Raw genomic sequence first — 17073 nt, 5'->3', positions numbered from 1 at the left:
GACGTGGAGATTCTGCTGCTCTTGAGCAAGGTGGGTTATTTATTGACATGTTATGCAGGAGGAATGAGTGAACTGATGAAAAGAGTTCCTGCAGTTATAAAACCTTCATGAAAACGACTGATTCCTCTCTACAGTAACAGTGAACTGGTCTGAAATCACCAGTAGTCTTTGGGCTCCTCCTCTGGTGGCTTCATGTAACTAGTGTTTAGGCACTGAGGGGTTTTTGTTCAGGTCGTCTGATGGCTTGTATCATTGTGTGTCTCTGGCACAGTAATACACAGCAGTGTCTCCAGGCTGCACGTTCTGTCCTTTTAGAGTCACTGTTTTGCTGGAAGTATCTTCGTCGATACTGAACTTGTTCTTTAGTGAATCCTTCAAATATACAGTCCCACCATTCTTCATCCCAATCCACTCCAGCCCTATTCCTGCAGGCTGTCTGATCCAAGCTGTCCAGTAGCTGCTGAGAGAATAAGAGACCTGGCAGCTGATGGTCAGAGGTTGACCTGGCTGCACAGTTACAGAGGCTGGCTGCGTCAAAGTTTCACACTTCACATCTGTTAAAAGAAGATTGTTTTGTCATAAATCATTAAGTTGTCCTGCAAAAGAAAAAGTGGTGACTCTATGACAAGTCCAGGGAGACTCACATGATCCAGCTGCCAACAGCAGCAGCACAGCTACAGGAAACATGGTTAATGGTGAATCTGACGTGCCGTCAACTCCCCTGTCAGTCTGTTGGGAAGTTTTTATAGTTGAGTAACAAGGAAGGTCTCTGAGTTTGCATAGAATCAAATATATGAATCATCAGTGATGGTGTCACTGGGGGTAATATAATAGAAGAGGCTGCTCAGTGTTATTAAATCAGCTCTGGGAAAACATGACAGGGAATCACCTCTGCTTACTATAAAATATGATGTGTTTTGATCTCATTATTTACTCAAGTTTAATACATTGACATCACATTGTAAGGCTGATTAAACCGTTAGCTTTGCTTTGACAGTAAACAATTAAGGCACATACGTATTGTTTTAACATTTCAGAAAAATGCAATCATTTTTTATTTAGACAAATTTACAATTATCATTGGGAATACAGATTCTAGGGCTTTGCTACAAACAATCCCGTCTTTGTATAAAATGAAGTGATAATTGCAAGGGCGTAGGATTATATAGGGACGGTAGGGTCCCGACCCTACCAAAATCCAGCCTCTACTGTGTAGTTCCTACCAATAATACACCCGCTGTCCGTATTGTTTAGGCAATAATTATAGTACACAAAGGGTTAAAAATCAGTCTCTGCTAGAAGTCCCGCCTCTAAACAACTATCGCGCTTTGATTGGCTGTAGCGGTTTCCCGCAAACCTATATTCAACCTGATTGGCCGTCCCCGCTGTCACTCCATCTGCTTGTTTAAAAAAAAAAAAGCTACCGGCAACTTGCTAGTCCCAGACAGGAGGAGCAACAGGACGCCTCAGTGCATAGCTAATATCTGCATCTGCGAGTGTAAGTTCTGCCTTCGGTCACGTCAGCGAGACGGATTTTAATATCAGTGATGTCATTTGCAGTAACACTTATATTTGTGTGTGTTTTATGCTTGTGCGTGCGCGCGCTGTGCGTGCATGTGTGCGTGTGTGTGTGTGTGTGTGTAGGATGTCGAAGAAACGAAAACTGGACATAAGAGACTTCTTTATAAGTCAACGTGTAAGTTAATTAAAAGGTTATATATTTTAGAGCCATAACAATACTGATATTGATTATTAGTCAGCATAGGCTATAATGCCAAAGAGATCCGCATTTTAAGGTATAGGCCTACCATTATTTTCATGTTTTATTTGTGTGGAAAGGGAGCAATGGTTTAAAAAAAAATTTTGGGGATAAATAAACATTAATTAAATTTAATAACCTTTATTTTCCTTCAAGGTTTCCCTCTCATTTACAGTAACAACAAGCACATTGCAGATGCTCATGTGATTTTATACATATATATTTTGGGGGAATAAAACATAATAATTGTGTGAACATTTTGTCTACCCATGTATGGGTACAAGCTCCTCCATTTTCAAGAGAGTTGGTTCAAGCAGTATCCATGGCTGCACTATAGCCCCTCCATCAAAGGGGTTCTCTGTTTTCACTGTGTGAAAACATACACTATAAAGAAAAGCACACTATATAAAAAGGTAGACCCTGCCTTTTCGTCAAAGGGATTTAATAATTGGAAGAATGCACTTGCCAGTTTTCAGCGGCATCAAAATACCAAATCCCACCATCATGCCATGACAGTTAGTGCTCAAGAGGGAAGCCCAATAGATTCGCAGCTCTCACGTGCATGGGCACAGCAACAAGAGGATGCTAGGTTCTGCCTACAAAATATTGTAGGATCAATACAGTACCTTGCCAGGCAGGGCATAGCACTGCGAGGCCATGAGACAAAAGATGGCAATCTATTTCAACTTCTGAAATTTAAAGCCAGGGATGATGTACGTCTCAGTACTTGGTTAGCTCGCTGTCATGACTATACCTCTCCTCAAGTGCAAAACGAGGTTTTGCAGATGCTAGGAAACTGTATTGTCAGGAGTATTGCACAATCCATCCAGATGCTACCAGTTTTGCAGTATTCACTCATCATTGATGGCACACAAGATGTCACAGGAACAGAACAAGAGGCTATTTGTTTTAGATATGTGGACCATGACCTGGTACCACGGGAGGTTTTCATTGGTTTGTATGAGGTCCCTGGTACTACTGGAGTGGAGATTGCAAGAATGGCTGAGGATGTCCTCTTGAGGCTCAATATTCCCATTTCTGGGTTAAGAGGCCAGACATATGATGGTGCTGCTAATATGTCAGGCAAATATTCTGGAGCACAAGCAGAACTGAAGAGACAGCAACCGTTAGCATTGTATGTGCATTGTGGGGCACACTGTCTTAACTTGATTATGGAGTCTGCATGCAGAGCCAGTCCCTTGATCAATGATTCCTTACAGTGGGTGCATGAGCTTGGCACATTAAACAAGCAATCAGGAAAATTCAAGAACATATTTTCCAAAGCCATAAGTTCAGAGGTACCATTAAAATCACTCAGACCACTTTGTCCAACCAGGTGGACAGTGCGGGGCAAAGCTATCAGAGCGGTGCTGTCTCAGTATGAACGTGTTTTGTCTAGCTTGGAGGAGATGGCATCAAGTGGGTCAAACACAGGCATGAGAGCAAATGGTCTGCGTGAGAGGTTTGAGAAAGGGAAAACGGTACTTGGTCTTTGTCTGGCATTAGAAGTGATAGAGGAGCTGGAGTGTCTGAACACATCCCTTCAAAAAAGGACTGAAACTGTTGCAGGTATGAGAAGTGCCATACAGTGTGTGAAATCTACTGTACATGCCAAAAGAAATAAGGAGAGCTTTCATGAGGTTTTTGAGAAAGCAGTGGCTATGGTTGACTCCCTTGGGATTGAGCCCATTCAGATTCCTCACCAAAGAAAGCCACCAAAACGATTCACGAGTGAAGCAAGCCAGCACATCCCCAAGTCAGCAGAGGAGCATTATAGAACAGAGTTCTATAAAATGCTTGATAGTGTGCACATTCAGTTTGAGGAGAGGTTCAACCAACCAGATCTAAATGTCTTGCAAAAGCTGGAGGAAACTCTCCTGACTGGAGAAGGGAATGACATTGTAGATCAGTACCCAGAGCTGAACGGGGACATACTAAAGGTCCAACTAGCCATGTTTAGGTCCAAATACACTGTCAAATCTAGTGTTGAAGTGGCAGAAATAATGAGAGGATTGACAGTTGAAGTGAGAGGTCTGTTTGATCAGGTTGAGTCCCTTATCAGCTGCTTTTAGTCATACCAGTTGCATCAGCTGAGGCTGAAAGAAGTTTCAGTGCTCTCAGGAGGCTTAAAACATGGCTGAGAACCACCATGTCTCAAGTCAGATTGAACAATCTTGCAGTGTGCCATGTCCATCAGGAGACACTGGACAACATTGACCTTAAAGAAATCTATCAGCAGTTCATTTCTGTTACAGAAAGACGTAGGCATGTGTTTGGTTCTTTCAAATAGGAAGAGCACAATGGACACTAATCTGTGTATATTTTAGTATTAGCGATTCCTGGCTGATGACCCTGCAGCTGGCTCATGGGCACTGGAGGAAGAAATGCCCAGCAGGAAATTATACTGACCTGTACATTTAGTGATACACCTGTTGTTGTATTATTTCAAAAATATTTATTTACAATGTTGTTGATGTTGTTTACAGTTGCACCAGAGTAAAGTTGAAAACTCTTCTAAGTTGACTCATTTTCTTTCATTAGTTGCTTTAACCTATAACATTACAGAATGCATATTCTCTTTTGATATTCAGATATGCATTATAAACATGTTAATTAAGCCGATTTATTGATTTTTTTTTCAATTATCATTGCGAATACAAAAAAAACCTATCAACTTTAGGAAGCACTTTCATATCCCACGGACCCCACCAATGTCCAGATCAAACCTACTCCCTTGGATAATTGTGTCTCATGTGTTCTGGGAGGAACTCAAACTGAGCATTGTCCTACAGGCCAAGGTCCCTTTTCACCTGTTTGTGATTCATATGAGTTCAAGATGTAGCCAGGGGGAGGACTATGTCCAGGTTGGAGGATTCATAACTTCCTCTTTGCTCCTTGCAGATGATGTTGTTCTGTTGGCTTCATCAGATTGTGACCTGCATGTGTTCTGGGATGGATTGCAGCTGGGACGACGGTCAGCACCTTTAACTCTGAGGCCATGGTTCTCTGCTAGAAAACAACGGATTCATCCTTTAAGTTGGGACGGAGATTCTACACCAAATGAAGGAGTTTAATTTTCTCTAGGTCTTTTTAATTAGTGAGGTAGAACTCAGCAGGAGACTCTGTAGTTTACAATCTCATATCGTAAAAATGTTTCACATCATGATGCCATTACTAATATAATAGAAGATAAGTGTGTGCAGAAAGGGGACAAATGGATGGATAAAGCTCATTGACATTATTTGATCAAGTTCTGCAACATTCTAGGTTTTAAGTCGTGGAGATTCTGCTGCTCTTGAGCAAGGTGGGTGATTTCTTGACATGTTATGCAGGAGGAATGAGTGAACTGATGAAAAGAGTTCCTGCAGTTATAAAACCTTCATGAAACGGACTGATTCCTCTTTACAGTAACAGTGAACTGGTCTGAAATCACCAATAGTCTTTGGGCTCCTCCTCTGGTGGCTTCATGTAACTAGTGTTCAGGCACTGAGGGGTTTTTGTTCAGGTCGGCTGATGGTTTGTATCATTGTGTGTCTCTGGCACAGTAATACACAGCAGTGTCTCCAGGCTGCACGTTCTGTCCCTTTAGAGTCACTGTGTTGCTGGAAGAGTCTGAGTCGATGCTGAACTTATTCTTTAGTGAATCTTTATAGTATGTGGTCCCTCCAGCCCTGCTTCCAATCCACTCCAGTCCTTTTCCTGCAGGCTGTCTGATCCAATGTGTGTAGTAGCTGCTGAGAGAATAAGAGACCTGGCAGCTGATGGTCAGAGGTTGACCTGGCTGAACAGTCACAGAGGCTGGCTGCGTTAAAGTTTCACACTTCACATCTGTTAAAAGAAGAATGTTTTGTCATGAATCATTAAGTTGTCCTGCAAAAGAAAAAGTGGTGACTCTATGACAAATCCAGGGAGACTCACATGATCCAGCTGCCAACAGCAGCAGTACAGCTACAGGAAACATGGTTAATGGTGAATCTGACGTGCCGTCAACTCCCCTGTCAGTCTGTTGGGAAGTTTTTATAGTTGAGTAACAAGGAAGGTCTCTGAGTTTGCATAGAATCAAATATACAAATCATCAGTGATGGTGTCTCTGGGGGTAATAGAATAGAATAGACTGCTCAGTATTATTAGATCAGCTCTGATGAAAACATGACAGGGAATCACCTCTGCTTACTATCAAATATAAAGTATTTGGATCTCATTAGTTACTCAATTTTATCACATTGAAATCACATCGTAAGGCTGATTAAACTGTTAGCTTTGCTTTCACAGTAAACATTTAAGGCAAATATGAATTGTTGTGACGTTTCAAAAATGCAATGATCCCATTATCAAATGGAATACAGATTCTAGAGCCATTGCTACGAGCAATACCGTTGTTGTATAATATGAAGTGATAATTGTTTTGTCTGTGTTCTGATGGGGGGAACTTAAACTGAGCATTGACCTACAGGCCAATGTCCCTCTTAACCAGCCCTATGTCGGGACCGGATATTTGGGAGCTATAGTTCGGCCTACATGTGTAGTCCAAACCTGGAGTACATGTTCTTTGTTCTGGATACAAACCAGAGCCTTCAGAACTCAGTCTCCCAGGGTGCTTTAACATCACACAGAGGTGTGGGAACCGACTGGGAAAAAAAGTTTCAACCACTATTGGTCACTCTGGGCCCCATGATCCATGAGGTCACCAGGCCAATATAAGTCAAGTCCTCCCTCTCTTTTTCCTCTTTCTGGGCAACCCTCTGAGAGGAGAAGTGAGGCTGTCCAGCTCACTTGCTCTTTCAACTTAGCTCAACTCTCTTAGAGGAGCCCACCTCTCTTCCTGCTCAACTTCACTGGAGGAGAGGTGCAGCTTGCAGCTCACCTCACCATGAAAACCTCCTCCCAATCCAAGCTCTACCAACATTCAAGCAGGCCTGACTGGAGCAGACTGCTAAAAACTTTCCGAAAGGCAGTTACGCATAAGTCTGCCGGAGAAATTCGAACAGCACAAGAGCTGCATCGCACAGCAGAACCACAACAGGAGCCGCAACCCAGCAAAACAACTTCCCTGGACTTCGAATAGCACATCAACCTTTTTTCCCTTTTAATGGACAGGTAACACAACTGTTCTGGCCATTAGTTTGATTTCCATTGCTGTGATATTTTGGTTCTCTTTCTTAGCATTCGTTTCGATGTCTCACTATGGGATACGCCCCTCGCGCGTATTCACAGAAGCACTATAACAAATCGCCAGCCCTGATAGGCTGGCAGTCGTGACGTCCGTGTCAAGGTGCTGCACCTTAAATACGGTGGACGCGGCGTCACACGTCATTCAAACACCTCTTCTCGCTTCACGAACAAGCATTTTTCTACTCGACGTCGATGCTAACTAGCTGCTGTCCATAGACCGGAGCTAACACCTCCTACGCCGGACGCTAGTAGTAGCAACGTCGACCCGACTGCCTTCACCATAGGTAGTTTTTAAAATTTAAATAGCTAAACGGCACCGGGAGCCTGCGGTCACCGCGCTGCCTGCTACCGGAGCTAGCTAGCTAACAGGGATTATCACTCCAGATAATTCGTTACCCTTTAGCACACCAAGCTAAATGGAGCAAGCTGCAAAGCTTCATTCCACCCCGCACCTAGGCGATGCCAATCGCCTGTGCACCTGTGGAAATAAAATGTCGAGCACGGACACTCACCAGGTCTGCTCCGCGTGTCTCGGGCTGGAACATGCCCGCGCCGCCATCAGCAACCCGGGCTCGTGCGCCGACTGCTCCCGCTTCACAGCGAAGAGCCTCCGTCGACGGCTAGCGCGCCAAGCTAGCCTCGCTGAGGGAGACCCGATCCTTTCAATGGCCGCCACCGAGGAACCCCAACCCGGTGTGGCCGAGGAGGACGCTCCCGAACCAGAGATTCGGCGCTGGGGCTCCACGCTGGATTTGCTGGACCCGCTAACGGAGCCACCTCTCATGTTGGACTATGAGGAGGAGGATGAGTCCGACTGCGAGGATTGTCTGGTGTCGGATGGTGACGACGAGGATTTTGAATCCTGCTTCGTTCCACCGGCACAGGCTCTCAGCTCTCCAAGCCCTGCAAAGGACTCGGCCGGAGTAATCACGCCCCAGCCTAGCGGCGACATGCACGATGTGTGTAGACGCGCCGCAGAGAGACTGAATATTCCATGGCCCGCGGTCGTGGCGGAGGCCCCAAGGTCCCGCTACGAGGGGAAGAAATTACCCCAGGCGAAGAGGGCTGCGAGACAACTTCTCCCGGTGTTCCTGGAACTCCTGGAGGAAGTTACCGCCTCATGGAAACAAAACCCTTACTCCAGCAAAGCCACCATTCAAGGTGCGTCTTCCCTGGATGTTGAAGGGATGGAGAAACATGCCATGGCCCGCATGCCTCCCATGGAGCCCCTGGTGGCAGCTCACCTCCATCCGAGGCTGTCAGCTACCTCGTCCAGGGCCCCCACCCTCCCCACTAAAGCCGATCGCCTCCAGTCCGCCATGACTGAGCGAGCTTATAAAGCAGCGGCTTTGACAGTGAGGGCTCTCAACGTCACCTCCATGTTGTCAGCTTACCAAGCGGAGCTTTTTGACGACATAGCCGATGTGCCTGAATGTTCCGCGTGGGATGAGATCACCACAATTGCGGATATCTGCCTGCGCGTACAGCAATGCGCTGTACAGGCGGCGGGGAAGTGCATGTCGATGTTGGTGTTACAGGAGAGGACGAGATGGCTCAATCTGACCAATCTGTCCGACAGAGAGAAGGAGGACATCCTGGACATGCCTATTGTCCCCGAGGGTGTTTTCGGCTCCGCTCTCGCCTCAATGCAAAAGCGCTGCGAGGCAAAGAAAAAGGAGGATGAGGCTCTGCAGCTGTGCCTTCCGAGGAAAGCACCTGCCGCAGCGCACCCGCCCCCCCGGCAGACTTTTGCTCAGGTGGCCGCTAGGAGCGCTCCCCCTGCTTTCCGCATCCCGAAGCGCCCCAGGGCTCAACCGGGTGTGAGCGCCAACGGCCCCCCGGACACCAAGCCCGCTTGGCCGAGGAAGCCCTTCTATTCCCCGTCGACCCAGGCTGCTCAACCGGGCCCATCACCCAGTCAGCAGGGCAGGCGGAAGAAGAAGGCGACTTAGCGGTCAACCCCACCGCGAGCAGAGCTGCCAGCTGTTCCCTGTTCCCTGGCAGCCCAGCTATCCCGTGTGTTAGGGGAGAAATTACCCAGTGCCACCCATCCCTCTCGGCGACGCGTGGGCCCAGAGCTCAGTTCGTGCGTCCCATTAAAGAGGAGAAGAGACATGTTTCAGATGTGGGATTGTTCAACACCACACCAATGTCTCACAAGCACTCACACACAGTTTGTGTCAATAAAGAGTTTTTCACTGACGCATCCAGGCTCACAGCCGAGGGCGCAGGGTTACAAAAACAAAAAGACTCAAAAACGACACACAGAGGTGCAGAGCACACTGTTGTCCCCCATCTCACCACAAGGGGGAAGCAGCATCCCACCTGTGGTGAAACGTCCCGTTCCGCTCATCTCGAGCCTATCAGGCCGCGCATGCGCAGTGATACTCGGAGGCGTGCAGCTGGGGCAGGCCCCCAGAGATCGTCTGTGTCAGACAGAGCTTCACTCACCCCTAACTTTGAGGTTAGAGAGTTGGAAAGCATGCACAGCGTCAGAGTGGATATTGAAAACACTGGCCAAAGGCTACAGGCTTCAATTCGCCACGATGCCCCCCCGTTTCCGCGGCCTCATCGCTTCCCGTGCGCAGGGAGAGTCGGCCCGGGTGTTACGGGAGGAAATATCAGTTCTATTAAACAAAAGTGCCATACGAATAGTGCCACTCCAGCAGAGACTGGAAGGTTTTTATTCGAGGTATTTCCTGGTCCCTAAGAAAGGGGGGAGTTGCTTACGCCCCATCCTGGACCTTCGCATTTTGAACTCGTATCTCAGGAGATACACGTTTCGCATGCTGACACATTCAACGCTGATACGTTTGATCTGACCGGGGGACTGGTTCACATCAATCGATCTGAAAGACGCATATTTTCACATTCCCATTTATCCTCCGCACAGGAGATATCTGAGGTTCGCTTTTCAGGACACAGTGTACGAATACCTGGTACTCCCCTTCGGCATGTCACTGAGCCCGAGGGTGCTTGTGAAATGTGTCGACGCCGCTATAGCCCCCCTCAGGGAGCAAGGCATACGCGTGGCCACTTATCTGGACGACTGGCTGCTGCTGGCGCGCTCAGAGCAACAGGCGGCGGCGCACACAGGCATTGTGCTGGCACAGCTGGCCAATCTGGGGTTTGTGGTGAACAGGGAAAAGAGCATGTTGATACCGAGGCAGGACATTGCTTTTCTGGGTCTCACGTTAAATTCACTGACCTACACGGCTCGCCTGTCAGCCGAGAGAGTAAACACCTTCAGGTCCACTCTCTCTCATTTTGCCGTAACACGTCGGGTCACGTACGGACTGTGTCTCCGGTTACTGGGACTAATGGCCTCAACCATATTGGTGGTGAGGCTGGGCAGGCTGTGCATGAGAGATTTCCAGCGTTGGGTGGCCTCTCTCAGACTGGATCCTATGCGCCACAGACCCCGCAGTGTCACGGTTTGCGCGTCCTGCGTCAGCGCGCTGAGACCATGGCAACGGCCGTCTCTGTTGACAGCGGGTGTGCGCATGGGCGCGGTATCTGCCAGAAAGGTGGCGACGACAGACGCCAGCCTGTCAGGCTGGGGCGGTGTGTTCGAGGGCAGATCCGCGAATGGGATGTGGAGCACAGATCTCAAACATGCCCATATCAATTATCTGGAGTTGATGGCAGTGTTTCTGACGATGAAACATTTTCTGCCGTTCCTCCGGGGACATCATGTGTTAGTGAGGACGGACAATACGACCACAGTGGCGTATATCAATCGCCAGGGGGGTCTACGTTCTCTACAGTTACACACTCTTGCACGCAGACTGATATTATGGGGCGAGGTGCATCTCCTCTCAGTGAGAGCGACCCACGTTCCCGGAATTCAGAATGTGGGTGCGGACCTCTTGTCCAGGGGAAATCCTCTCTACGCGGAGTGGAAGCTTCACCCATCTGTAGTAGAGCAGATTTGGTCACTTTTCGGCCGCGCGACAGTAGATCTGTTTGCGTCGAGGGCGAACACACAGTGCCCACTGTTCTTCTCCCTGCACGACCGGAGCGCACCGCTGGGGCTGGATGCGTTCGCTCACGAGTGGCCGTGCGTTCCGCTTTATGCGTTTCCGCCTCTGGCTTTGATTCCCCCGACACTGCTCAGGGTGCGGGAGAATCGTCTGTCACTGATTTTGATCGCTCCTCACTGGCCGTCCATGCACTGGCTGGCGGAAGTGAGGCAGCTCCTCCACGGTCACCCGTGGCCTCTCCCGCTGCGCAGGGACCTGCTCTCTCAGGCGCGCGTGCAGATATTTCACCCTCATCCGGAGCGCCTCGCCCTGTGGGCTTGGCCCGTGAGTGGTTTAATCTGAGCCTGACTGGGTTATCACAGAATGTTGTTAACACGATTCAGAATGCCAGAGCATCATCCACTAGGTCTCTCTATGACTGTAAGTGGAGATTGTTTGAGGATTGGTGTGCTTCGGCACAGGAAATCCCTTTTCAGTGTCCAGTTGGTACAATCCTGTCCTTCCTACAGGACTTGATTGATCAAAAGAGGGCATTTTCTACTGTCAAAGTTTACTTGGCAGCTATTTCCGCTTGCCATGTTGGATTTGATGGAAAACCAGTGGGCCAACACCCCCTGGTTTGTCGTTTTATGAAGGGTGCACGGAGGTTGCTTCCCATCTCTAAAACTATGTCACCATCTTGGGATCTAGCAGTGGTGCTCGGTGCCCTCTCTAGTCATCCTTTTGAACCACTGGATAACGTCGACATGAAAACGTTATCCCTGAAGGTGGCTCTGTTATTGGCTTTGGCTACAGCTAAACGAGTGAGTGATATTCACGCTTTATCTGTACATCCGGCATGTATGCGGTTCACCCCGGGTAACCTTGGGGTGACCCTGAGGCCGAATCCTGCTTTTGTTCCTAAGGTTGTTAAACCATGCTCCCCAGTGGAACTGGCAGCTTTTCAGCCGCCTCCCTATGGTTCTGCGGAACAGCAGCGGTTACACATGCTGTGCCCTGTCCGTGCCTTACACACTTATGTGGAAAAGACAAGGAACTTTAGGAAAGGGGATCAGTTGTTTGTGTCCTGGGCTAAGCCCCACTGGGGCAAACCTATCACCAAACAAAGACTTTCTCATTGGATAGTGGATGCCATTGCATTGGCCTACTCCAGCTCGGGCCTTCAGGTTCCGACTGGTTTACGGGCACATTCTACTAGAGGTCTCGCGACCTCTTGGGCCCTGTTCAAGGGAGTCTCTATCCAAGACATCTGCGCTGCAGCTAGCTGGTCTTCTCCCCTCACATTTGCGAGGTACTACAGGTTGGATGTCACATCCCCTGGCCTGACCCACGCTGTCTTGAGCGTGGGCTCTAATGTGGATCTCACTCCTGAGTGAGGGGGGGGCTGGTGGTCAGTCACCGAGATAAGCTTGTCTGGCAATACGGGAGTCTCCATATCCCATAGTGAGACATCGAAACGAATGCTAAGAAAGAGAACTTTAGGTTACTTTCGTAACCCCGGTTCTCTGAGTAGCATGAGTGAGATGTCTCACCAGACCGCCCTTCTTGCTGCTGGGGTGAAGCGAGAAGAGGTGTGCTTGTTTTGAATGACGTGTGACGCCGCGTCCACCGTATTTACGGTGCAGCACCTTGACGCGGACGTCACGACTGCCAGCCTATCAGGGCTGGCGATTTGTTATAGTGCTTCTGTGAATACGCGCGAGGGGCGTATCCCATAGTGCACATGTGTCAAACACAAGGCCCGCGGGCCACATGTGGCCCGCGAATGAATTATATGTGGCCCGCATGATAAAATCTATTTACTATTAGAGCTGGCCGCCGGCAGTGTTTTGCAAGTTCTCAATACAAAACAAGTACTGAGAATTCCTGAGGGTCAGTGAACACATCGGGATGGGGCACGTGACAGTTCTAGACCAATGGCAGGCTCTCATTGGCTGACGAGTGGGCGGGTCAATGGTGAATGACAGATCCCACAATGCACTGCCCGTGTGTCGGCATGTCAATCACGTTCCCGCGAACGCGCGCCTCACAGTCTGTATCACATATCACTTGTGACAACTTTCAACTATCCCGCTCCCCAACATGGCTAAACGAAAGGTGGCATTTGAATACAGGAGCTTTCAAGACAGGTAGGAGGCAGAGTATAGGTTCCCGGATGTAAAGGGTGGATCCGAGAAAAGATGAAGGAGGAAAAAAGTGAGGAAAAAGTGAGTTGACAGCTTATCACTGCATCATACACCAGGAGTTGTTGTGTGGCAAAGCCTTGAAAATGAACACGTGATGAGCATCATAACATTAGCGGTTAACTTTATCAGAGCCAAAGGTTTAAATCACCGCCATTTCAAGTCTTTTCTGAAAGCAAAGGGAAAGGCACAACAGAACTGCGAAGTAAAACGTTTCTGTGTGACATCACGAGCCACCCGAATGCGCTCAACCTGCAGCTTCGGGGGGGGGGGGGGGGGGTGTCATCACTACAGTGAGGGCTCTTAAAACCAAGCTGCGCCTGTGGGAGACGCAGATGCTGCAGGAAAACTGTTTTTTCTCTTGCTACTACAGGACATTTGATTTTTCTTTGAAGTCAATTATTTTTGTCTGTAGAAAATGTTTTCACTGGAAATTACTCTGGAAATACTGCAGATAAAGCCAGAAAGCAATTAATGAAACTGATTTTATTACTTTTATATTTATTTATGTATTATTTATTATTTGTATTTCATTTATTTCATAATTAATGTTGTTTTATCGGCAATACTCTATAGGCCTTGTTAGTTCCAGGTTCAATATGTGCACTAAGGTTCTTTCAATAAGTTTTCAATAAACGTTGAACCCATGTGGCCCTCGACTTGAAGCAATTTTTTGATTTCGGCCCTCTGTGTATTTGAGTTTGACACCCCTGCCATAGTGAGACATCTCACTCATGCTACTCAGAGAACCGGGGTTACGAAAGTAACCTAAAGTTACAAGTGATTTGAAAGTTAATGTTCGTTATGTTATGCTCTTCACACTTTTTTTCTGCATGCATCAAGTAACTTTCTCTGAATTGTCACCAACACACACAGACACACACTTATACCTCCACACACATCTCTCTGACCCTCGCTAGATGTCGTAAACCATAGACATATATATAGACTAGATGTCTCGTTCGACGGAGCCGGACGTCACAGCATGGTGGCCATCTTGCTACGGGGCAGCTCGCTCACCCATAACATTGTGTTGTTAGTGGTAAATAACCATAACTTGCTCAATTTTCAACCAATTTTGAAACGGTCTGGTTTGTTATAAACGTCAGAGATGTAGATATGACACTGCATACTTATGAATAATTATGTTATTTTCTAAAAAAATGTAACAATTTATGCAGTGTCATAACTACATATCTGACGTTTATAACAAACCAGACCGTTTCAAAATCGGTTGAAAATTGAGTAAGTTATGGTTATTTACCACTACCAACACAATGTTATGGGTGAGCGAGATGCCCCCTAGCAAGATGGCCGCCATGTGGTGACGTCTGGCTCCGTTGGCCGGCAACGCAGACGAGACATCTAGTCTTTAAATATGTCTATGTCGTACACATTCAAGGGGGATGGTTTATTGCTTTCATAGGGGTCAGCCACCATTTTGAAAGCACACTCACTCACACAGAAACACACATGCACGCCGTATACTCACACATATTTATATAGTAAGTACACCTTTAGTAATTTGTGTATTTATACTTAATCTTCATAATAAATGTTTTCTTTCACAAATGTTTTAATGCATGTTGCATAAGTGTGAATTTTGCCAACCTCTACACTGTCAAGAACTCTATATCCTTCAACTTAGCTAACCAACTATATGGTAATTTTGGTTATAGTTACTATTTTAATTGTTAATCAGAGTTCCAAATTCGTACTAAGTTCTTTCATGAGACTTAATCAATAAATTGGCTATCTTGTCCCTTCCTCTGAAGGGTGGTGCCCCACGTAACTTTAATAAATTAAATTATTATTTATTATTTATATTTTTAACATGAATATTCAATATTTTACTTTGATAACCAAATTTATTGAATGCCGAAAGGCACACCATTTAATGGTTTCACGTTTAATGCATTATTGCACAACAGTAGAATTCAGCAGGAGTCTCTCCAGTTTATCTTCTTACAGTGTAAAAACATTTTACATCATGATACCATATCTTATAGAATAGACTATAAGTTTTCGCAGAAAGGGGGTAAATTGATGGATAAAGCTCATTTACATGATTTGATCAAGTTCTGCAACATTCTTGGTTTTAAGTCGTGGAGATTCTGCTGCTCTTGAGCAAGGTGGGTGATTTCTTGACATGTTATGCAGGAGGAATGAGTGAACTGATGAAAAGAGTTCCTGTAGTTATAAAACCTTCATGAAACGGACTGATTCCTCTTTACAGTAACAGTGAACTGGTCTGAAAACACTAGTGGTGTTTGGGCTCCTCCTCTGGTGGCTTCATGTAACTAGTGTTCAGGCACTGAGGGGTTTTTGTTCAGGTCGGCTGATGGTTTGTATCATTGTGTGTCTGGCACAGTAATACACAGCAGTGTCTCCAGGCTGCATGTTCTGTCCCTTTAGAGTCACTGTGTTGCTGGAAGTGTCTACGTCGATACTGAACTTGTTCTTTAATGAATCTTTATAGTATTCGTTTCGTGCATTATCATTCATTCCAATCCACTCCAGTCCTTTTCCTGCAGGCTGTCGGATCCAAGCTGTCCAGTAGCTAAGAGAATAAGAGACCTGGCAGCTGATGGTCAGAGGTTGACCTGGCTGCACAGTCACAGAGGCTGGCTGCGTCAAAATTTCACACTTCACATCTGTTAAAAGAAGAATGTTTTATCATAAAACATTAAGTTGTCCTGCAAAAGAAAAAGTGGTGAATCTATGACAAATCCAGGGAGACTCACATGATCCAGCTGCCAACAGCAGCAGCACAGCTACAGGAAACATGGTTAATGGTGAATCTGACGTGCCGTCAACTCCCCTGTCAGTCTGTTGGGAAGTTTTTATAGTTGAATAACAAGGAAGGTCTCTGAGTTTGCATAGAATCAAATGTACGAATCATCAGTGAAGGTGTCACTGGGGGTAATAGAATAGAATAGACTGCTCACTGTGATTAGATCAGCTCTGGGAAAACATGACAGGGAATCACCTCTGCTTACTATAAAAAATGATGTATTTTGATCTCATTATTTACTCAATTTTAACACATTTATTTATTCATTTTTATTTTTTATTCTTTTATCTGTAAGAGACAGTGACTACACACAGGAACTTAAGGAAAGTAGTGGATATACATTTGTGGTCATGTTCTGAGAGCCCTATAAACACTCAGATATATATTTTTCATTTAAATCTAATGGCAACTGTCATTTATGTAGAAAGCCATGGTTTACACATACCTCTCAATCTGATCAAGTCAAAGAAAAATCTCAGAGTTTCCTTTGTTTATTCGTAAATATTTGTGATATTTACTCAGAAATCATCTTTTTTTCAGATCATAATGTTGAATAAAACTGTTCAATCATGAGCTTAGTTTAAAAAATAGTATTCCTTTTATAAATACAAAATATATTCAATGTGTTTTTATATGTTTAAAAATTAAATTTGGAGCTATGATTAGATACTGACACCTTTTAGAGTTCCATAGGAACTCTAAAAGGAACGATCTTCAATGTTGGAAGTGGAGGATATTTAAACACTCAATGAGTGACATAGTGACAGACGCAATGCTTTGTGTACAGCTCTGTGGCTTCTTGAGCACTATAATAAACAGCAGAGTCTTCAGTCGTCAGGCTGCTCATGTGCAGATACACCTGGTCTATGTCGTTGTTTCTGGAAATTGTGAAGCGATTCTTGACAGATGCTGAATAATATTTAGAGCTGCCTGACGAGGAGAAATGTAGGCAACCCACTTCAGGCCTTTTCCTTCAGCTTGTCTGATCCAGCTGATATATACAGACCCATCAGATATCCCTGCATATGTACACGTCAGTTTGTGGGATTCTCCGGAGCGCTTCAGATTCAGTCAGAGTCTGACTGCAAACACCTGAGGACAAAATCAGTTTGGTTATAGGACAGAGCCGAACATGAGCCTGGACGACAAAAAGGAAGAGTGCAGAGGTTTGGAATTCACCAG

General features: G+C 46.1%; 3 gene segments (V, D, J or C); all 3 read right to left on the bottom strand.

Annotated features, from left to right (window-relative positions):
- Positions 1–249: 249 nt before the first annotated feature.
- On the bottom strand, positions 250–687 carry LOC133023378 (Ig heavy chain V region XIG14-like). The segment is given in 2 exon segments: positions 250–554; positions 645–687. Coding segments are annotated over 2 exon segments (348 nt in total).
- A 4595-nt stretch (positions 688–5282) lies between these two features.
- Positions 5283–5720, bottom strand: LOC133023301 (probable non-functional immunoglobulin heavy variable 3-38-3). The segment is given in 2 exon segments: positions 5283–5587; positions 5678–5720. Coding segments are annotated over 2 exon segments (348 nt in total).
- A 9738-nt stretch (positions 5721–15458) lies between these two features.
- Positions 15459–15884, bottom strand: LOC133023213 (immunoglobulin heavy variable 4-38-2-like; the record flags this gene model as incomplete). The annotated part of the segment is given in 2 exon segments: positions 15459–15751; positions 15842–15884. Coding segments are annotated over 2 exon segments (336 nt in total), but the record flags the coding sequence as incomplete, so codon positions are not given.
- Positions 15885–17073: the final 1189 nt, after the last annotated feature.

This window comes from Limanda limanda, chromosome 17 (genome assembly GCF_963576545.1).
Source record: "Limanda limanda chromosome 17, fLimLim1.1, whole genome shotgun sequence".
In the NCBI taxonomy this organism is placed as follows: Eukaryota; Metazoa; Chordata; class Actinopteri; order Pleuronectiformes; family Pleuronectidae; genus Limanda; species Limanda limanda.
Note: the sequence above shows the minus strand (reverse complement) of the source record. Positions and strands in the feature narration are given on the sequence as shown.